Consider the following 22502-nt stretch of genomic DNA (forward strand, 5'->3'; position numbering starts at 1 on the left):
TGATTTCCCAGCAATTAAATTTGAAAATATAAATCTAATCGGGACAGAGATTTGAAGAGCAGGTTGATATAATCATCTACTTTCTTTCACTGCCAAAAAGTCTAAAGTGAGCCCGTCTCATTAATAACCTCAGAACACCACCAAAACAAGTACTAGAGTTTTGCTAACTAATAATTTTGGATTTTTTTTTGTCTATATTAATTTTTAAACTTGATAATTTTTTTCAATTTTAATTTATATGATGACTGAATTTATAACCGTTAAAGTGATGGCGTGGTGTAATACATACAAATATGCAAAGAAGAGCAACAAGGTTGAGATGGAGGCGAAAGTAGAAGATTTAAGAAAGATTGTGTGTATTTTTGGGAAAGGAAAATGAGTGATCCATCATCATTGGTGATCTTACGTATATCAAGATCCCTCCCTCCCTCGCATGCTACATGTCTTAAACGAAAATAAAAGAAGGTTCTTTATCTGTACGTCTCTCGTGCCTTTTGACAATGAAGTGATAGAACCCCATGTTGCCACTATTTAAATTAACTAATTTATATATTATTAAAATTAAAAAGCAGGTAGAGAAAAAGAAAAGATATTTTCTTTCGTCCACAAACTCAGAAAATTTCATGTTTCAACTATTACAGGTAGAGAGAGAAAACAGGGTTTTGGGGCATCACAATATATATTGAAAGCTTTAAATGCGAGTTGGTTGATTTTCCTCTCTTTTCATCACCTTAAGCGCTAAGCATTGCCCACCCATCCTTCCTTTTTCTTAAACCCCCGACCCCAACCCCAGCCCTCTCTTTGTATTTCATTTCTCATTTGATTTCAACAAAAAGAATGGATTTTTACGAATACCCATCCCGTTTTTCCCTCCCTTCACTTTCTTTGTTTGGTGATTTCTTCGAAAAGGTTAAATATTTTTGCAATTTCGCTGTTTCTGCCATCATTGGGAACATTTTCTCTGCGATCTTAACCTTCTTCTTTGCATTAGGTTGGTTTCCTTCTTTCTTTCTTTCTTCCTCTTTTCTCCTCTATTTTGCTTCATTAAAGCTTTTTTTCATTGCAACCCCTTTGATTATTGATCTATTCATTGCTAAAATTTTGGTTTTTATAGTAATTATTATAATTTCGCCATTGTGATTATATGAACAAAAGATAAAATCTGATTATGATTTTGTTCCATTTATGAAAATGTTTTTGCGTGCTGACAAAGCGGTTGGGGGATTAATTTGTCAGTCATATACTTATTTCCAATATAGACCTTGAATTAATGATGCTTAACATGTAAAAGGCTTTGATGCATCAAGTTAGCCAATATACGCTCAAATTTTGCTAAACAAGTTCATTTGCAGTGGGCACCTTGTTAGGGGCCATGACGGGGGCTTTGATAGGACAAGAAACGGAGAGTGGGTTCGTTCGAGGGGCTGCAGTTGGGGCCATCTCTGGTGCAGTTTTCTCAATCGAAGTCTTTGAGTCATCTCTAGTTCTTTGGCAATCCGACGAATCCAGGATCGGATGCTTACTTTACTTGGTCAGCAATTGTGCTTATTCCCCTGTTTTTATAGGTTTACTTGCTAGGCAATCTAAATTATTTCTTTTCGTGCAAATTTTCAGATTGATGTCATTGCAAGCCTTCTAAGTGGGAGGCTTGTTCGTGAGAGAATCGGTCCAGCGATGTTGAGTGCAGTCCAAAGTCAGGTAAATGAAAAATGCTCTGCAATTTGATTGATATTTGCTCACATCAAAGTTGAAACAGCAATTTACTTATGATGTAAGTTTGTGTTATCAGATGGGAGCTGCTGAAACAACTTTTGAGGATGTCCAGAACATATTTGACATTGGTGGTTCAAAAGGATTGGCTGGTGATTTGGTTGAGAAAATCCCAAAGATCATAATCACAAACAATAACAATGCGGATGCTTCCGGGGAGAAAGTTTCCTGCTCAGTTTGTCTTCAGGTCTAACCCTAATTCTTGCAAAATTTTTTTGTAAAACTAGTTGGCATAACAAAGCTTATTGGGATTGAATCTTTGTTGCAGGACTTTCAGCTGGGAGAAACAGTTAGGAGCTTGCCGCAGTGCCACCACATGTTCCACCTACCTTGCATAGATAAGTGGCTTGTTAGTCATGGTTCTTGTCCATTGTGCAGAAGGGATCTGTAATCTTGCTTTCTTTTTTTCCTTTTGTAAATTATACAATTAGATGAGTTCTTCACAGTTTATTTTATACCGTGGTTACTTGCCGGCCGGGGCATGTGTATTCGTTCATTATACAATTAGCCCTTTGTATAACTTTTTTTATTTATTTACAACTCAGGGGCCTCCTGAGAACATAATACTTGACTTGTGTGATGTTTGAGGCCTTCTCAAATTGCCTATATAAAAATTGTGAACGATCAGGGTCTAGCTAAGAACCTTTGCAGTGTTTCCTATTAGTTAATCGGAGGAAGGCGCCGGCGGTGAGGGAATTGAACTTCGTTGAGATATCAATCAATCATTGCAAAGGTTAGATGAAATATTTAAGTAAGGAAATATTATGAGAGCTAATTTCTCAGTCTCATTTATGAAATTGCAGGGTCTTGTAATAAATATGTGTATGGAAGCTGCGGGAGGAGTTGGTCAATATTTTTTATAAAAATAAATAAAAAATCATAGTGTGGTGTTGCTTGATAGGAGATTAGAACAAAAAGCATTGAATTACATAGGCAGTAGAATAGGTGTAAATCTATCTACTCGGACTTCCAGGACCCAGTCGGTGTCTATCTTGTCCATATTGCATGGCTCACAACTGGGTCCCGACACCCACTCCATTTTTTTACCTTTCTTTTATTTAACTCTTGAATTCGCTTGAAATGTTATATCAACTTTTAGAAGGTAAATTAAAATAAGATTTTATAAAAATATTAAATAGAGATAAATGTTTTCAAATCGTTTAACTAAAACTTATAAAAATAATTACAAAATTAGAAAGGATCTAACTTCATATAATTGAAAATCCTTTATTTTTCTCTCTTAAACTCATCATTAAATAAGATGGATTTCGATTATTTTGAGGAAGTTCTATAATGCCTAGAAATATTGATAAAATTATTTATTATTGATAAATCGTTAGAAATACCGATAACGTTTCCGCAAAAAGGATGCCTTCCTAACTTGACGGAATGGTTTGTGAACTTGGAAAAAGAAAATGTATAACGCTAAGATTATTTCAACAAATCAAGCACATTACGAAAGGAGTTTTTTGGCCGTCAGCACTACTTGGAGTAACGTTTAGAAGTATAACTCTTCTTAGACACCAAATTTAAACTTTACCATCTCTTATCCCTCCCAATGTTAAGGAAAGCCTTATCATCTTTTATCCCTCCCAATGCTAATAAAAAAAAAAAAAAAAACGAGTTCCTTGATCAATTCACTCCTCCATAAACTACATAATGTAATGTAACCCAAATATAACCAAAGGTTCGAAAAACTTGTTATACTTATAATCAAGTATGTGTGAGAGTAAACTGAGGTACTGATGCAAAGTAATTAAGCAAAAGAAATTTATTAAACTCGTTAACCAACCAGCGGCCACATTGAAACCTTGAGGTACATTGTCCATTTTGGTTAATACAATCATTATTTAAAAGTAGCATTCACTAGTTTTAGGATTCAAATCTTAATATCAACCACCACTCTCCTATCCTCATATATTACAACCTTTTTGTGTCAAAGAAATATAACCTAATGTATGTTAATACTAAGAAGATATGTTGGCACATGCTTCCACCTACTCCATCTTATGCATTTATTTGTGCTTTAGATGCATCCATACCACCTCATCATCAAAATCAATCTCCACTTGGGTCTACCAATAAATGAAGGGTCTCAATCTATAGATAGTGTGTTTACGTGATGGAAATTAACGTTTAAAAAGAATCAGAAAATAAAATATGTGACAATTCAAATAAAATTAAAGTGTATCTCTTACTTTCCAACTTAATACCAATGGTTTAACCTTTGTTGTTGGATTTGTGTTAGAATCTTGCCAATGTAGAGAATCTGGCACATAGGACAACCTAGAAATTGCAATAAACGAAAGCCTACAAAATATCTATAAATTAAGGAAGCTTTGTAGTAGAAGGTATGTTGGCAATCAAGATAGAGGCCAAGTCGTACCAAAACGTTGAAGAATTTAGAAATGGTAAGCCGCCTTAATAGTATAATTTTGCAGATTTGAAGTTTGGTTGAGAGACTTCAGATTAGTGGAATGTGGATAAGGGATTTGGTTTTACTGCTTTCTTGGAACAGAAGTAAGGCTTCTTTAGTAAGGCTTCTTTCCACAGTGAATCATCCAAGTCCGTAGGTTTGGTGGGGTATTGTGCGAAGAATCTGGTACGTGAATTGTGGTTAAAATCATTGATTAACTCATCAAAGTTGTTTAAGAAAGCACTACGAATCCTTTTTTTTTTTTTTTCTTTTAAAGTCGAGTTCTCATTTCCCTTGTAACATGACCAGGTGCACGAATTTAGAAGTCTTCTTTCAACGTAAATAATTGTTTAAGAATTTTGAGGCCCTTAGATTAGATTCTTGTAGAGAAATTTTTTGTGTTGGAAGCAATTATCTGTTAGTACAAATTTTTAGTAAGGGAAATCTTGAACACACGAATAGAGCTCGAACTGAAAATGAAGAAATAGGACAAGGCTCCAAGGCGTGTATCAAGCTAATATCTTTAAGGTTATATTCGTCCCCAATTATATTCGATGTGCAAAAGAGTTTCAAATAAATTAACCTCTTGGATACAATGAAGCCAATGACTATTTGCGTTTTGCGCTGACGAGAATAGTCTACTAAGCACTAAGTAATTTATAACAAGAAACTCATTTTTTTATAAAATAATATAATAATATTAAAAGAATTGAGGAAGGATAGAAAGAATATTAGAACTTGGTGTGTTTTCCAAATGAAATTTCATTCTTATTTATAGGAACTTTCATGTCTCTTTATAGAGCTATCTTTCAATGATATAAACCCCGTCATATCATGGTTCGACACAACTCGACAACATCTAGCATGGCCTAAGTTCGAGGGGCCCAAGTTCAAAATGAAGCCTGATCTTAATTTCAACGTGCTCAATTCAGCTCGATTATAGCTCAATGAGCTCGTTTTTTCGTTTTGAGTTTATTTTAATTCTGCATTTATGTTGCTAGAATAAACTTATCTAGTTAAATTAGTTAATTAGTTTTCAGCTAATAAATAAGTTCAAATTTGATATTTAACAATTTTAGTTTGTTAAGTTTAATACATGTTTTAATATGTTTTTTCCTATAGCTTTTTAATGTGTTTAGAATATGGTCATTTAATTAGTTTGAATACGTTTTAGTAAGTGTGTCCTAGCCTAGACATGTTTTAGATGTGTCTTGGAGTCAGCCGAATTTAATTGTGTCTACATTAGGACATGTTTTTAATTTGTTTTGCTACAGTCATTTAATATGTCTTTATTGTGTCTTAGGCTGCTACCGAATTTTAATATGTCCTAATAAAACATGTTATTAATTTGCTACAGCCTATTACATAATTTTAATGTGTCTTAAGCTCCAGCCGAATCAATTTGCCTAGTTGCTGCTGATTCTTAATATGTCTTAAACTTCATTAGTTTGTTGATTTTAATGTGCAGGCATGCATGATCGAATTTAAAGAGCAGTAATAAAGGAGCTGTTGTTGCATGGAACAGCCATAAAGGAGCTGCTGGTGCATGGAACAACATTAAAGGGGCTGCTAGTGCATGGAACGACATTTAAAGAGTTGCTGGTTCCTCTTTCCCATGTGACTTTTTCGTGAATCACCAAGAGCCAAAAGGAGTGGCCAGTCAACTTCCCAAGAAGACTTAAAGAGCATTTACTTACATTGGTCGAACCTACACACTCCATTTCAGCTCATCAAATTATTCCATTAAGGTCCAGCTGGTTGAATCCTTCTAGATGAAGTCTATTGGTGTTTCCAAAGCTGGAGAACTTTAAGAAATCTCTTGGCACCTTCTACGAATTTTCAGCTCAATTTTAACTGGATGCGAGCTGTCCAATTGGTCTTCTAAGTGGCTGATCAGCTCACATTTATTTTAAATGTTTCTAGTTGCATTAAGACACTCTAAAAGCTGGCCATTAACGTTCCCAAAGGATAGAGAAGTTTCCTGGAGCTTTCTTGAAATATTCTAGAATTTTTCAGCTTATTAAAAGCTGAAATTAAGTGTCCATTTGGCTGCCAATTGTCCATTCGGCTAGCCTTAGTCTTTAGCTATAAATACTTGTTTTTTTTATGGTTGTAAAGGTTACTCAGCTTTTGAACCTTTTTGTCAAATTGATGAATTATCATATTTCTTATGAGAATTTCAATTCTCTTTATTCACTTTAGGACTAAACTTACTTATTGGGATTTCGTTTCGTGGCGTCTATCTTTCCTTTGTTTTATCCGAACTTATCACCTCTGGTGTGGCGTTTGAATTATATCTTTGGTTCCTAACTCTCTATAGTTAGCAGGTCAAGATCCTCTTATCAAACTAAGTGCCTATTTTGATACTCGGGTTGACAATCGCTATTGTTGGTTCATTATCTGGCCTTAGCCATCCATCTCCTCCCACCATCCTGTCACTTCGCCATTCATCCAACTACCTTGCTTATCAAAGCCATTAGCCTAATTTTATCCACCATTCTTTTAATCTATTTTTAACCTTTTTGTTTAAGCCTCCTTTCTATCCATTTTTATACTTTTTTCGAAATGAGCCAAGATTTACTCAATTTATCGATCGGGCAACTCATATGACTCAAATCACTTTCGAGGCGAGTTTGTATCATTTGGTATCAGAGCTGGTTAAATTGAGGTAAGAATCGAAGTTTTTGATATTCTCGGAATTACATTTTAGCGAAGAAAAAAATTAAAAAATATTTGAAAAAGAATTCGTGAAAAAAGAGAGAGAAAAGAATATATATTTGAAGTGTAAAAAAATTCAGAAATAGTTAAAAAAAAAAGGATTTCGAAAGTATAAAAAAAAAAAGTGAAGTTGTTGTTCAAGTTCTTTTGCTCGAAAGTTTTTTTTTTCTTTTCATTTCTCCCTACTATCCAAACGACCACACCTCATCTTTTTATTTTGTTTCTAGCCAACTCTTGTCCCAACATCATTTTCTACCCAAACCAACATCATATTTATAAGTCGACTCCATACTGATAATCGCTAAGTCTAAGTAGTCCATTGTGAATCAAGAGAAGCGAATAGAGCGGAAAAAGGCACGAGTGTGTGGTGAGATTATTCGAGAGTGTAAAAGCCAAATTTGTGGGAATTTTTCTTTTTCTGAGACATAATTTGTGAGCTTTGAGTTGGCGAGTTTTTCATGTTCTATTTAATCACTTTTCTATCCATTCAATCATGAATCAAGAAGTGTTTTCAGAATCCGATTATCAATATTTGATGAATGAGATGCGTAGAATCGTGAACTCCAGATTTGACAAATTGCATGAGCGTTTGGACCGATTCGAGGAAATAGATGAACGAGAATGACTTTCGAGGATACCAACGAGAAAGTAGAAATCTCTCTTCAAGTGCCTTAAAGTGTTCATCTGCGGAGAAATCTTCACAAAAAAGTGAACGTGTTTTGTGTAAGTATTCGCCCATGGAAAGTCATTCCCGAAGAGATGCATATCATGACTACTATTCATCAAGGATTTCAAAGCGGAGCAAATCAAACTTTGAGTTTGGATCCTATTACGGTGACGAACGAGAAGATCCAAGTAATTTTTCGTATGCGCAAAGGTATTCACCTACAAAGATTTCATCTCGAAAAGACAACCATATTTCGTATGTGGATCCTTCATATCTTTCCCAATGAAAGGCTTCTCATTTTGACCTTTGTCTGTTATCTTCTTCATGTAATAAAATCGAAAAAGCATTTGAAAGAAGAAAAGAAAAAGAAATTGAAAAAGAAAATAAGAATGAGAAAAAGAAAAAGAAAAAGAAAAATGAGATTGAAAAAGAAAAAGAACTTGATCAAGAAAAGAAAATTGAAAATGAGAGTGATTATGAAGAAAGAAAGAAAAATGAGCAAGAAATGAGTGCTTTTTAAAAAGAAAGTACGATTGCAAAAGAAACGAGTGAAAATGAAGAAAGTGGGCAAGAAAGGGCAAGAAAAGTTCTAGCTAACTGATCTGTGAGTTCTCCTTGTATTGTTTCTTCTTTTCAAGTTTTTAAAGATCCCACTGACAAGCTACAACTTCATTATCTTCCTAAAGAGAGACAATTTCAAATGATCGAGAAAGGTAAGATCGAAGTTGACGAAATTCCACAAGTTCTAAAAAGTAAGCAAAGCAAGAAATGTCTAGCAATCGAGTCATGGCAATCAAGTTTGAAAGATGTTAATAAAATTTCCGATAACTTAATCTTTGAAAGATTTCCTTATTTTGATTGGGTTAATTATTATTCATTGTTTGTGGATGATAAATTTATTTTGAATGAGGGCATGAAGAGTTGTTTGCTTGATGTGTTTTACAATAAAAAATCGGTTGATATCGTTCGATTGAATCGACAAGTGCAAAATGTAATTATGCATGATGACGAGTTTTCACGTAAAGCGTTTAATCTGATTGAATGTAATAGTAGTGTGAATTCTCTATATCTCTCTGCAAAATCCTCATGTTTGTGAAAGTCTGCTCGGAAGAGTTTCAAGAAGTTTGATTGATTGCATATTTGTTTCCTTAAATAATTTTCATATGACGTGTGGATTATTGATGAAGACAAATTTCTTGCGGCACTTTGGAACGAGTGACCAAAACCATATGTTCAAGCCCGGCGCATGTTCTCTTAAGTTGTTGCCAAGCCAATGTAACGCCCTAATTTTTGGGCCTAAAAGTATTGGGCCTTAAGGCTGGGTTCGGGTAGAAGACAGCCCGAATAATTTGGATATTATTATTATTATTATTTCGTATGTTTAGTTTAGTAATTAAATAAATTACGAAGGGTTTATGGTGTGGGAAAAAGTCCGGGGCTCGGCCCATAGCTTTAGCAAAATTCTTAAATTTTGCCTCTTAAGGGAATCTGGGCAGTAGGCCTTATTAATAATTTGGGCTGAGTTTTAGCACAAACAAGCTCCTGGCCCAGTGGCTAAGCACGCTAGGAGGGCGTGGGAGGTGCCTGGGTTCAAGGCACGGCGCTCGCAAATGGTTATTTTTTTTAGTATTTAGGTTGCGGTTAAAATAGGGGTTAAGAGGAGTTGCGAGCATAATCCAACACAAGGAGTACCCGTGGCGCGATGGCGGCGGCGTCGGGAGCTGTGAGAGAGGCATGAGTTCGAGTCCTTGCGCGGGCGAATTTTGTTTTATTTGTTTTAAAGTGGGCCAGAACTGAAGCAGGTAAGGGTTATAAATTAAATGTGAGAGGATTATGTCATGAAAGGAACTTCGGTGTAGTGGCAAGTAGCGTACGTGTGTGTTTAGAAGGTCACAGGTTCGAGATGTATAGTAGGCGAAATTTCCTTTTTATTTCGCAAGTAATCGAGGCTTCAGCAGGAATAGATTAAGATTAATTGTAACCCTATTATGGTGTAAAGGAAAGCTTGGTCCAGTGGCCAGCAGCAGGATGTGGAGAGCAAGGATAGGATGAGGTCTAGAGTTTGAGCTGCTGTGCGCACGAAGGACCAATTTTGCTGCTCACGTGGGGAAGAGTTAGAGTTTGACAGAAACTCTCCTAGCAGCTGCTTGAGTCGGTCAAGCGGTAGACTGCTGCTGATGGTGCAAGGAATTTGGATGAGATTTAAATTGGTGGTGGTTGAAATTTAGGAGCAAAACATGGAATTTGAACTTGGGAAGGATTTTATGCCGAAATAGGACTCATAGTAGTACCAATTCAGCTATAGGCAATTAAATGCCGAAAAAGCTCTTAAAATTTTGGCTTGTTTGGGTTGTTTTTCTTCTTTGTTTAGTTTTGGGTATTTTTAAGTGTTAGTCGATTTAGGTTGGGGCCATTCACATCTATTATTATTTTTGAGAGCGACCTTCATTCTTTTTGTTCATCTTTTCTTCACCAAGCTTAATCTTCTACTCCTACTCATAAGTCATTTCTCTTTGATTCTCTTCTCATTATTACAGAATGTAGAGACTTTTCTCCGTGCCAAAAGCCGAACCTCACAACTCTCTTATCCTTCTGCCTACATCTCCCTCTACTTCACAAATTTCTATTCTCCATCTCGTTTCTTCAAAAGCCGAATCACCTAGATCTATTCTCTATTCGTATTTTGGGTTAGATCTGTAACAAATCGAGAATAGGAAGGTACTTGGGAACATTTTTGGCAAGTAAATCTTTGGTAAGTGCTCAGAATCCCTTCTCTATCCATTATTTGGTAATTTAAAGAAAAGACGAAAACCCCTATATGTAAAGGGTGCCTGTCGACTAAACTAAAAGGGTTTAGTGGTGTTATTTGATTTGTTTTGCTCTAGTGTGAATTAAAGGCTACTGATTGAGGGCTTGGATAATTGGAACAACTAGATTTAAATCTAGTCCATATTTCGGCAAAGGTAAGAACTTTAGTGCCTAAGGTGTTAATGGTCGATTATTAGTAAGGGGATTTGTATATAAGTTGTTATGGATTCATAGTTTAACGTGTTAGTAACTGATTGTAGGCAACTCGTGTGTGGAAGTCGTCAACGTTTCGTCGAAAAATAGGTGTGTAAATGACACCCACTAGTAGACTAGATCGGCAAAAGCCGAAAAGCCGAAATGCTGAAAAGTCGGTATTTCGAGAACTTGTGAGCGTGCGAGCGCTCGTGGGATTGGTTGTATTGATAATTTTGGTAACTTCAATGGTAAGATTGCAAAGTGCGCAATTTCGTGCACCTCGGTGAATTTGGGCTTCGATGGGCTGAAATTGGGTAATGGGCAACGAGCCCATTTCGATAAAAATGTCCGGTAAGTATTCTGAAGACACGTTAATAACTGTAATGAGCATGAAACCCTAAAAATACTGATAAAATCACTGAAATACCTCTGTAAGGTAAAATTACCGTAATACCCCTAAAGGGGTAAGTTCACGATTACGCCCCTCGAGGGTAAATAACTGTTCTTACGCTATAATGTAACTGTCTTTCTGAAGCATGCCTTGTTAATTATATATATTCTGCATACATGTCATACTGCATGGGGTTGGGTTTTGTTATGGAGGAAGAATCCGTTCTGGTGGCTGTGCCACATATTCTGATATAAGCAGCTTTGCTACGAATTATAGTTAGTGCCGCAACCGGTGCTAACACTGTAAGTGTAGGGATGGCGTGGGTGATTTATTCCCAACAGGAAGTGTAGGGATGGACGGAGGCAAGTGCAAGATTGGATGGGGTTATCATGCATTAATCATATGAGATTGTTTTGTTATGGGCCAACTGTATTGAAATGGGCCCAACTGTGTTAATATGGGAAATGCCCAATATATATCGACTTGTAATAGGGCTACGGCCCCGATTGATACTAATATGGGCTAGGCCCAGTATACTCTGATATTGTAAGGAGCTATGGCCCAGATTAATATTGATATGGGCTAAGGCCCAGTTAACTCTGATTTCTGAAAAGGGCTTAGGCCCAGTAAAGCTTAAACTGATTTGGGCTCTGGTTGGGATACTTTACACACTGAGTTTTCCAAACTCACCCCCTTTTTCCCATCTTTGTAAGTGAGCCTTAGATCGGTGGACTTGGAGCTGGAGGGATTCAGAGTGGCCATGTGGACTATTTAAAATAAGTGTTTATACCTTCACTTTTATTTTAGATTATTTCCTTTATGTTTTCAGGTTTTTAATTTATAATAAGGCGCTTTAATTATTTTTAATTGTTTTTAGTATATTTTGTTAGCTTAGATATTATATTGTTTTAATGGTTTGAAATTGAATAGCTCTAGGGCACGTTTTAAAAAGGTTACTTGATTTCAAAATATCGCGATAACAAAGCAAAACTTTCGCAACGAAAATGTTTTCAAAATTAATAACCTTTTTAAATAGTTTTAAACGACTTGGTTTTCCCTGAACAATCACTCAGTTAAAGTGTGGCAATGGTTGTGTGCATGTCTAGGATTGGATCCGTGGAGAGCTGGGTACTTAAGCAGTCTAATTGACTCACCTCCTCTTTTCTGGCATCCTACTTGGTGCACAGCTCTCATTCACTTTAATCTATAACGAAGATATTTTTTAAACACTAAGAAAGACTTTAGATAAAACATGACTTTTCTAGTAACGCTTCAATGTGACACGCCGGATTCGGTCGTAACGTTTGGTCCGGGTTTGTGGTGTTACATTTAGTGGTATTAGAGCCCGGTTGCAACAACTCTGTTGTGGATCGGGTCTGAATGTTTTTCATAAAATTTTGAAATCTAGTTCCATGGAAAAACACTGAAATTGATTTTGTGGAAATGTTAGAAAATTCTTTTAAATGTTAGAAAATTCTTTTAAATTTTGTTTTCAAAGTGCACAAAGAATAAATTTGAATTTCTAATTTCTGAAGAAGTGGCACACTGAATCCCCGGCACCAAGTCTGTAAGTACCTTTTCTGAACTTTACTAAGTATTTTTCATATTACCTAGACTCTGCTATGACATTGTAGTTAGAGCTATATTTAGACTATAAGATTGAGACTGTAGCTAGGCTGAGATTTGCGAAAGCGAACTCTGAAACTCTATCTGTGCATAAAACTCTTAATACAGACAATTCGATAGATACGATGAGAACACGTGGTACTCGTGGCCGGGTATTAAGGGCCGTGGTAGAGGCCGTAGAGGGGCTCGAGCTGAGTCCCTTGCTTCTGGTACTATACCTGTAGTGGACGCTAGTGAGACATCGGCATCGCCTACGACGGATAGTGAGACAGGACCGTATGATCGTACAGTTAGGGATGATGCACTATCCCATGCTATGCTTCGTATTCTGGAGAGGGTCGCTACACCCAACACTGGTACCGGAAGCTATAGGTCAATTTCAGAACGTCTCGATCCAATGGAGCAAAAGTCTTTAGGGGCATTTCTGGAGTAGCCCCGAATGTGGCTGAGTATTGGTTGGAAGCCACAGAGAGAATAATTGATGACCTGGATTGCACGGCTGAACAAAAGCTGAAAGGGGCGATATCACTACTTAGGGAGGAAGCTTACCAGTGGTGGTTGACTGTGAAAGAGGGCACCTAACTTGAGCGGATTACTTGGAACTCTTTAAATCTGCATTTCAAGGGAAGTACATTGGGGCAAGCTATGTAGATGCTCGGAGGAAGGAATTCTTAAACTTAACTCAAGGGGATCAGTCTGTGGCTGAGTATGAGGCAGAGTTTTTGCGACTTAGCCGATATGCCCGTGGAATAGTAGCAACAGAGTACGAACGTTGTATTCGGCTCGAGGATGGCCTCCGGAATAGTCTACGAGTATTAATAGCTCTACAGAGGGAGTGAGATTTTACGGCATTGGTAGAGAAAGCTAAGATAGCTGAGGATGTGAAGCGCGCTGAGTGCCAAAGCTAGGAAAAGAAAAGGAGTAAAAACAAAATCGATTTAAAGCCCTCCAATTTTGATCAAAGGTATAGGAAAAGTGCCAGGGCAGATGGGCCGGTCCGAGTTGAAGCCCTTGTTACTGCTGTTAGATTACAACCTTGTGTTGATTGCGGGAAAAGCCATTATGGTGAATGCTGGAAAAGGATTGGAGCCTGTTTAAGATGCGGATCGATGGGGCATCATTTCAGAGAGTGTCCTCGGAAACCAGATTATGGACAAACTACTGGTGCGGGTAATATACAGCCGTCGAGGGGTAGTCAGCAGCCAGCAAGAGGCTGTAGCAATGGAATGGGTTATGGTCGTGGTCGTGGAGCACCAGACAGGGGTATGGGACATGCTGAGGCGAGACAACCAGTTTGGTCTATGCAGCATGTCGCCATGAGGACGGAGACTCTCCGGAAGCAGATGCTGGTACGTACTTCTCTCATGGTATATTATTTACTTAATTTACAATTAGAGCTAGAGTGCGCAGCAGAAGCATAGTGGTTTGACCTGAGTAATACGGTTAGTTGATAGTTTGAAATTTCGAGGATGAAATTTGTTTAAGGGGAGTAGAGTTATAACGCCTCGATTTTTGGGCCTGGAAGTATTGGGCCTTGAATCTAGGTTTAGGTAGAAAACGGCCCAAATAATTTGGATGTTATTATTATTATTATTATTATTATTATTATTATTATTATTATTATTATTATTTCGTATGTTTAGTTTAGTAATTCAATAAATTCGAAGGGTTTATAGTGTGGGAAAAAGTCCGGAGCTCGGGCTATAGCTTTAGCAAAATTCTTAAATTTTGCCTCTTAAGGGAATCTGGGCAGTAGGCCTTATTGATAATTTGGGTTTAGATTTAGCACAAACAAGCACCTGGCCTAGTAGCTAAGCACAATAGGAGGGCATGGGAGGTGCCTGGGTTCAAGGCACGGCGCGCGCAAATGGTTGTTTTTTTTAGTATTCAGGTTGCAGTTAAAATAGGAGTTAAGAGGAGTTGCGAGCATAATCCAACACAAGGAGTGCCCGTGGTGCAGTGGTAGCAGCGTGCTGGGCACGCAGAAAGGGCGCAGGTTCGAGTCCTTGTGCCGGCAAATTCTATTTTATTTGTTTTAAAGCGGGCCAGAACTGAAGCAGGTAAGGGTTATAAATTAAATGTGAGAGGATTATGTCATGAAAGGAACTTCGGTGTAGTGGCAAGTAGCGTACGTGTGTGTTTAGAAGGTCGCAGGTTCGAGATGTATAGTAGGCGAAATTTCCTTTTTATTTCGCAAGTAATCGAGGCTTCAGCAGGAATAGATTAAGATTAATTGTAACCCTATTATGGTGTAAAGGAAAGCTTGGTGCAGTGGCCAGCAGCAGGATGTGGAGAGCAAGGATAGGATGAGGACTGGAGTTTGAGCTGCTGTGCACACGAAGGACCAATTTTGCTGCTCACGTGGGGAAGAGTTAGAGTTTGACCGAAACTCTTCTAGCAGCGGCTTGAGTCGGTCAAGCGGTAGACTGCTGCTGATGGTGCAAGGAATTTGGATGAGATTTAAATTGGTGGTGGTTGAAATTTAGGAGCAAAACATGGAATTTGAACTTGGGAAGGATTTTATGCCGAAATAGGACTCATAGTAGTACCAATTTGGCTATAGGCAATTAAATGCCGAAAAAGCTCTTAAAATTTTGGCTTGTTTGGGTTGTTTTTCTTCTTTGTTTAGTTTTGGGTATTTTTAAGTGTTAGTCGATTTAGGTTGGGCTAATCACATCTATTATTATTTTTGAGAGCGACCTTCATTCTTTTTGTTTATCTTTTCTTCACCAAGCTTAATCTTCTACTCCTACTCATCAGTCCTTTCTCTTTGATTCTCTTCTCATTATTACGGAATATAGAGACTTTTCTCCGTGCCAATAGCCGAACCTCACAACTCTCTTATCCTTCTACCGACATCTCCCCTCTACTTCACAAATTTCTATTCTCCATCTCGTTTCTTCAAAAGCCGAATCACCTAGATCTATTCTCTATTCGTATTTTGGGTTAGATCTGTAACAAATCGAGAATAGGAAGGTACTTGGGAACGTTTTTGGCAAGTAAATCTTTGGTAAGTGCTCAGAATCCCTTCTCTATCCATTATTTGGTGATTTAAAGAAAAGCCAAAAACCCTTATATGCAAAGGGTGCCTATCGACTAAACTAAAAGGGTTTAGTGGTGTTATTTGATTTGTTTTGCTCTAGTGTGAATTAAAGGCTACTGATCGAGGGCTTGGATAATTGGAACAACTAGATTTAGATCTAGTCCATATTTCGGCAAAGGTAAGAACTTTAGTACCTAAGGTGTTAATGGTCGATTATTGGTAAGGGGATTTGTATATAAGTTGTTATGGATTCATAGTTTAACGTGTTAGTAACTGATTGTAGGCAACTCGTGTGTGGAACTCGTCAACGTTTCGTCGAAAAACAGGTGTGTAAATGACACCCACTAGTAGACTAGATCGGCAAAAGCCGAAAAGCCGAAATGTTGAAAAGTCGGTATTTCGAGAACTTGTGAGCGTGCGAGCGCTCGTGGGATTGGTTGTATTGATAATTTTGGTAACTTCAATGGTAAGATTGCAAAGTCGCAATTTCGTGCACCTCGGTGAATTTGGGCTTGGTGAAATTTGAAATTGGGTAATGGGCAACAGGCCCATTCGGTAAAAATGTCCGTAAGTATTCTGAAGACACGTTAATAACTGTAATGAGCATGAAACCCTAAAAATACTGATAAAATCACTGAAATACCTCTGTAAGGTAAAATTACCGTAATACCCCTAAAGGGGTAAGTTCACGATTACGCCCCTCGAGAGTAAATTACTGTTCTTACGCTATAATGTAACTGTCTTTCTGAAGCATGCCTTGTTAATTATATATATTCTGCATACATGTCATACTGCATGGGGTTGGGTTTTGTTATGGAGGAAGAATCCGTTCTGGTGGCTGTGCCACATATTCTGATATAAGCAGCTTTGCTACGGATTATAGTTAGTGCCGCAACCGGTGCTAACACTGTAAGTGTAGGGATGGCGTGGGTGATTTATTCCCAACAGGAAGTGTAGGGATGGACGGAGGCAAGTGCAAGGTTGGATGGGGTTATCATGCATTCATCATATGAGATTGTTTTGTTATGGGCCAACTGTATTGAAATGGGCCCAACTGTGTTAATATGGGAAATGCCCAATATATATCGACTTGTAATAGGGCTATGGCCCCGATTGATACTGATATGGGCTAGGCCCAGTATACTCTGATATTGTAAGGAGCTATGGCCCAGATTAATATTGATATGGGCTAAGGCCCAGTTAACTCTGATTTCTAAAAAGGGCTTAGGCCCAGTAAAGCTTAAACTGATTTGGGCTCTGGTTGGGATACTTTACATACTGAGTTTTCCAAACTCACCCCATTTTTCCCATCTTTGTAAGTGAGCCTTAGATCGGTGGACTTGGAGCTGGAGGGATTCAGAGTGGCCATGTGGACTATTTAAAATAAGTGTTTATACCTTCACTTTTATTTTAGATTATTTCCTTTATGTTTTCAGGTTTTTAATTTGTAATAAGGCGCTTTAATTATTTTTAATTGTTTTTAGTATGTTTTGTTAGCTTAGATATGATATTGTTTTAATGGTTTAAACTTGAATAGCTCTAGGGCACGTTTTAAAAAGGTTACTTGATTTCAAAATATCGCGATTACAAGGCAAAGCTTTCACAACGAAAATGTTTTCAAAATTAATAACCTTTTTAAATAGTTTTAAACGACCTGGTTTTCCCTGAACAATCACCCAGTTAAAGTGTGGCAATGGTTATGTGCATGTCTAGGATTGGATCCGTGGAGAGCTGGGTACTTAAGCAGTCTAATTGACTCACCTCCTCTTTTCTGGAATCCTACCTGGTGCACAGCTCTCATTCACTTTAATCTATAACGAAGATATTCTTTAAACACTAAGAAAGACTTTAGATAAAACATGACTTTTCTAGTAACGCTTCAATGTGACACGCCAGATTCGGTCGTAACGTTTGGGCCGGGTTTGTGGTGTTACATTTAGTGGTATCAGAGCCCGGTTGCAACAACTCTGCTATGGATCGGGTCCGAACGTTTTTCATAAAATTTTGAAATCTAGTTCCATGGAAAAACACTGAAATTGATTTTGTGGAAATGTTAGAAAATTCTTTTAAATTTTGTTTTCAAAGTGCACAAAGAATAAATTTGAATTTCTAATTTCTGAAGAAGTGGCACACTGAATCCCCGGCACCAAGTCTGTAAGTACCTTTTCTGAACTTTACTAAGTATTTTTCATATTACCTAGACTCTGCTATGACATTGTAGTTAGAGCTATATTTAGACTATAAGATTGAGACTGTAGCTAGGCTGAGATTTGCGAAAGCGAACTCTAAAACTCTATCTGTGCATAAAACTCTTAATACAGACAATTCGATAGATACGATGAGAACACGTGGTACTCGTGGACGGGGTATTAGGGGTCGTGGTAGAGGCCGTAGAGGGCTCGAGTGAGTCCCTTGCTTCAGTACTATACCGTAGTGGACGCTAGTGAGACATCGGCATCGCCACTGACGGATAGTGAGACAGACCGTATGATCGTGCAGTTAGGGATGATGCACTATCCCAAGCTATGCTTCGTATTCTGGAGAGGGTCGCTACACCCAACACTGGTACCGGAAGCTATGGGTCAGTTTCAGAACGTCTCAATCCAATAGAGCAAAAGTCTTTAGGGGAATTTCTGGAGTAGCCCCGAATGTGGCTGAGTACTGGTTGGAAGCCACAGAGAGAATAATTGATTACCTGGATTGCACGACTGAACAAAAGCTGAAAGGGGCGATATCACTACTTAGAGAGGAAGCTTACCAGTGGTGGTTGACTGTGAAAGAGGGCACCCAACTTGAATAGATTACTTGGAACTCTTTAAATCTGCATTTCAAGGGAAGTACGTTGGGGCAAGCTATGTAGAAGCCCGGAGGAAGGAATTCTTAAATTGAACTCAAGGGGATCGGTCTGTGGCTGAGTATGAGGCAGAATTTTTGCGACTTAGCCGATATGCCCGTGGAATAGTAGCAACAGAGTACGAACGTTGTATTCGGCTCGAGGATGGCCTCCGGAATAGTCTACGGGTATTAATAGCTCCACAAAGGGAGTGAGATTTTACGGCATTGGTAGAGAAAGCTAAGATAGCTGAGGATGTGAAGCGCGCTGAGTGCCAAAGCTGGGAAAAGAAAAGGAGTAAAAACAAAATTGATTTAAAGCCCTCCAATTTTGATCAAAGGTATAGGAAAAGTGCCAGGGCAGATGGCCCAGTCCGAGTTGAAGCCCCTGTTACTGCTGTTAGATTACAACCTTGTGTTAATTGCGGGAAAAACCATTATGACGAATGCTGGAATAGGATTGGAGCCTGTTTAAGATGCGGATCGATGAGGCATCATTTCAGAGAGTGTCCTTGGAGACCAGATTATGGACAAACTACTGGTGCGGGTAATATACAGCCGCCGAGGGGTAGTCAGCAGCCAGCAAGAGGCTGTAGCAATGGAATGGGTCGTGGTCGTGGTCGTGGAGCACCAGACAAGGGTATGGGACATTCTGAGGCGAGACAACCAGCTTTGGTCTATGCAGCATGTCGCCGTGAGGACGGAGACTCTCCAGAAGCAGATGCTGGTACGTACTTCTCTCATGATGTATTATTTACTTAATTTACAATTAGAGCTAGAGTGTGCAGCAGAAGCATAGTGGTTTGACTTGAGTAATACAGTTAGTTGATAGTTTGAAATTTCGAGGATGAAATTTGTTTAAGAGGAGTAGAGTTATAATGCCCCGATTTTTGGGCCTGGAAGTATTGTGCCTTGAATCTAAGTTCAGGTAGAAGACGGCCCAAATAATTTGGATGTTATTATTATTATTATTATTATTATTATTATTATTATTATTATTATTATTATTATTATTATTTCGTATGTTTATTTTAGTAATTCAATAAATTCGGAGGGTTTATAGTGTGGGAAAAAGTCCGGAGCTCGCCCTATAGCTTTAGCAAAATTCTTAAATTTTGCCTCTTAAGGGAATCTGGGCAGTAGGCCGTATTAATAATTTGGGCTTAGTTTTTGCACAAACAAGCACCTGGCCTAGTGGCTAAGCACACTAGGAGGGCGTGGGAGGTGCCTGGGTTCAAGGCACGGCGCGCGCAAATGGTTGTTTTTTTTAGTATTCAGGTTGCAGTTAAAATAGGAGTTAAGAGGAGTTGCGAGTATAATCCAACACAAGGAGTGCCAGTGGTGCGGTGGTAGCGTCTTTGAGCACGCAGAGAAGGCGAGTTCGAGACCTTGTGCCGGCAAATTCTATTTTATTTGTTTTAAAGCGGGCCAGAACCGAAGCAGGTAAGGGTTATAAATTAAATGTGAGAGGATTATGTTATGAAAGGAACTTCGGTGTAGTGGCAAGCAGCGTATGTGTGTGTTTAGAAGGTCATGAGTTCGAGATGTATACTAGACAAAATTTCTTTTTTATTTAAGTAAGTGTAGAGGCTTCAAAGAGAATAGATTAAGATTAATTGTGACCTATTATGGTGTAGAGGAAAGCTTGGTGCAGTGGCCAGCAGTAGGATGTGGAGCGCAGGGACAGGATGAGGTCTGGAGTTCGAGCTGCTGTGCGCTCGAATGACCAATTTTGCTGCTCACGTGGGAAAAGAGTTAAAGTTTGACCGAAACTCTCCTAGCAGCGGCTTGAGTCGGTCAAGCGGTGGACTGCTGCTGATGGTGCAAAGAATTTGGATGGGATTTAAATTGGTGGTGGCTAAAATTTAGGAGCAAAACATGAAATTTGAACTTGGGAAGGATTTTACGCTGAAATAGGACTCATGGTAGTACCAATTCGGCTATAGGCAATTCAGTGCCGAAAAAGCTCTTACAATTTTAGTTTGTATGGGTTGTTTTTCTTCTTTGTTTAGTTTTGGGTATTTTTAAGTGTTAGTCGATTTAGGTTGGGGCCATTCACATCTATTATTATTTTTGAGTTCAATCTTCATTCTTTTTGTTCATCTTTTCTTCACCAAGCTTAATATTCTACTCCTACTCATAAGTCCTTTCTCTTTGATTCTCTTCTCATTATTACGGAATATAGAGCTTTTCTCCGTGCCAAAAGCCGAACCTCACAACTCTCTTATCCTTCTGCCGACATCTCCCCTCTACTTCACAAACTTCTATTCTCCATCTCGTTTCTTCAAAAGCCGAATCACCTAGATCTGTTCTTTATTTGTATTTTGGGTTAGATCTGCAAAAAATCGAGAATAGGAAGGTACTTGGGAACATTTTTGGGAAGTAAATCTTTGGTAAATGCTCAGAATCCCTTCTCTATCCATTATTTGGTGATTTAAAGAAAAGCCAAAAACCCTTATATACAAAGGGTGCCTATCGACTAAACTAAAAGGGTTTAGTGGTGTTATTTGATTTGTTTTGCTCTAGTGGATTAAAGGCTACTGATCGAGGGCTTGGATAATTGGAACGACTAGATTTAGATCTAGTCCATATTCCAGCAAAGGTAAGAACTTTAGTGCCTAAGGTGTTAATGGCCGATTATTGGTAAGGGGATTTGTATATAAGTTGTTATGGATTAATAGTTTAACGTGTTAGTAACTGATTGTAGGAAACTCGTGTGTGGAACTCGTCAACATTTCGTCGAAAAACAGGTGTGTAAACGACACCCACTAGTAGACTAGATCGGCAAAAGCCAAAAAGCCGAAATGCTGTAAAGCCGGTATTTCGAGAACTTGCGAGCGAGCGTGCGAGTGCTTGTGGGATTGGTTGTATTGATAATTTTGGTAACTTCAACGGTAAGATTGCAAAGTTCGTAATTTCGTGCACCTCGGTGAATTTGGGCTTCGATGGGCCAAAATTGGGTAATGGGCAAATGGCCCATTTCAATAAAAACGTCCGGTAAGTATTCTGAAGATACGTTAATAACTATAATGAGCATGAAACCTTAAAAAGACTGTTTAATCACTGAAATACCTCTGTAAGGTAAAATTACCGTAATACCCCTAAAGGGGTAAGTTCACGATTACGCCCCTCGAGGCTAAATAACTGTTCTTACGGTATAATCTGACTGTCTTTCTGAAGCATACCTTGTTAATTATATATATATTCTGCATACATGTCATACTGTATGGGGTTGGGTTTTGTTATGGAGGAAGAACCTGATTCGGTGGTGTGCCACATATTACGATATAAGCGGCTTTCTTGCGGATTATAGTTAGTGCATAGCGGTGCAAGCAACTGCTTCGTAAGTGTAGGGATGACATGGGTGATTTATTCCCACAAGAAGTGTAGGGATGGACGGAGGCAAGTGCAGGGTTGGATGGGGTTATCATGCATTAATCATATGAGACTGTTTTGTTATGGGCCAACTGTATTGAAATGGACCCAACTGTGTTAATATGGGCAAAGCCCAATATATATCGACTTCTAATAGGGCTACGGCCCAGATTGATACTGATATGGGCTAGGCCCAGTATACTCTGATATTGTAAGGGGCTATGGCCCAGATTAATATTGATATGGGCTAAGGGCCAGTTAACTCTAATTTTTGAATAGGGCTTAGGCCCAGTAAAGCTTGAACTGATTTGGGCTCTAGTTGGGATACTTTACACACTGAGTTTTCCAAACTCACCCCCTTTTTCCCATCTTTGTAGGTGAGCCTTAGATCGGTGGACTTGGAGCTAGAGGGATTCAGAGTGGCCATGTGGACTGTTTAAAATAAGTGTTTATACCTTCACTTTTATTTTAGATTATTTCCTTTATGTTTTCGGGTTTTTAATTTGTAATAAGGCCGTTTTAATTATTATTAATTGTTTTTAGTATGTTTTGTTAGCTTAGATATGATATTATTTTAATGGTTTGAAATTGAATAGCTCTAGGGCGTGTTTTAAAAAGATTACTTATTTTCAAAATATCGCGATAACAAGGCAAAGCTTTC

General features: G+C 38.2%; 1 protein-coding gene across 1 annotated transcript; it reads left to right on the top strand.

The window, feature by feature from the left end:
• Positions 1-635: 635 nt before the first annotated feature.
• LOC108478284 (NEP1-interacting protein 1-like) lies at positions 636-2412 on the top strand. The gene is made up of 5 exons (XM_017780723.2): positions 636-991; positions 1353-1531; positions 1615-1698; positions 1790-1957; positions 2039-2412. Exons 1-5 carry the CDS (start codon positions 838-840, stop codon positions 2159-2161), a joined length of 708 nt encoding a protein of 235 aa, XP_017636212.1. The 5' UTR covers positions 636-837; the 3' UTR covers positions 2162-2412.
• Positions 2413-22502: the final 20090 nt, after the last annotated feature.

The sequence above is a fragment of the Gossypium arboreum genome, chromosome 12 (genome assembly GCF_025698485.1).
Source record: "Gossypium arboreum isolate Shixiya-1 chromosome 12, ASM2569848v2, whole genome shotgun sequence".
NCBI classification, from domain to species: Eukaryota; Viridiplantae; Streptophyta; class Magnoliopsida; order Malvales; family Malvaceae; genus Gossypium; species Gossypium arboreum.

Bases quoted from the DNA above. Each gene is read 5' to 3' on its own strand.
- LOC108478284 (XM_017780723.2), top strand. From the start codon at position 838: ATGGATTTTTACGAATACCCATCCCGTTTTTCCCTCCCTTCACTTTCT. The intron at 992-1,352 runs GTTGGTTTCCTT...GTTCATTTGCAG, and splicing joins AACCTTCTTCTTTGCATTAG to TGGGCACCTTGTTAGGGGCC. The intron at 1,958-2,038 runs GTCTAACCCTAA...TCTTTGTTGCAG, and splicing joins CCTGCTCAGTTTGTCTTCAG to GACTTTCAGCTGGGAGAAAC.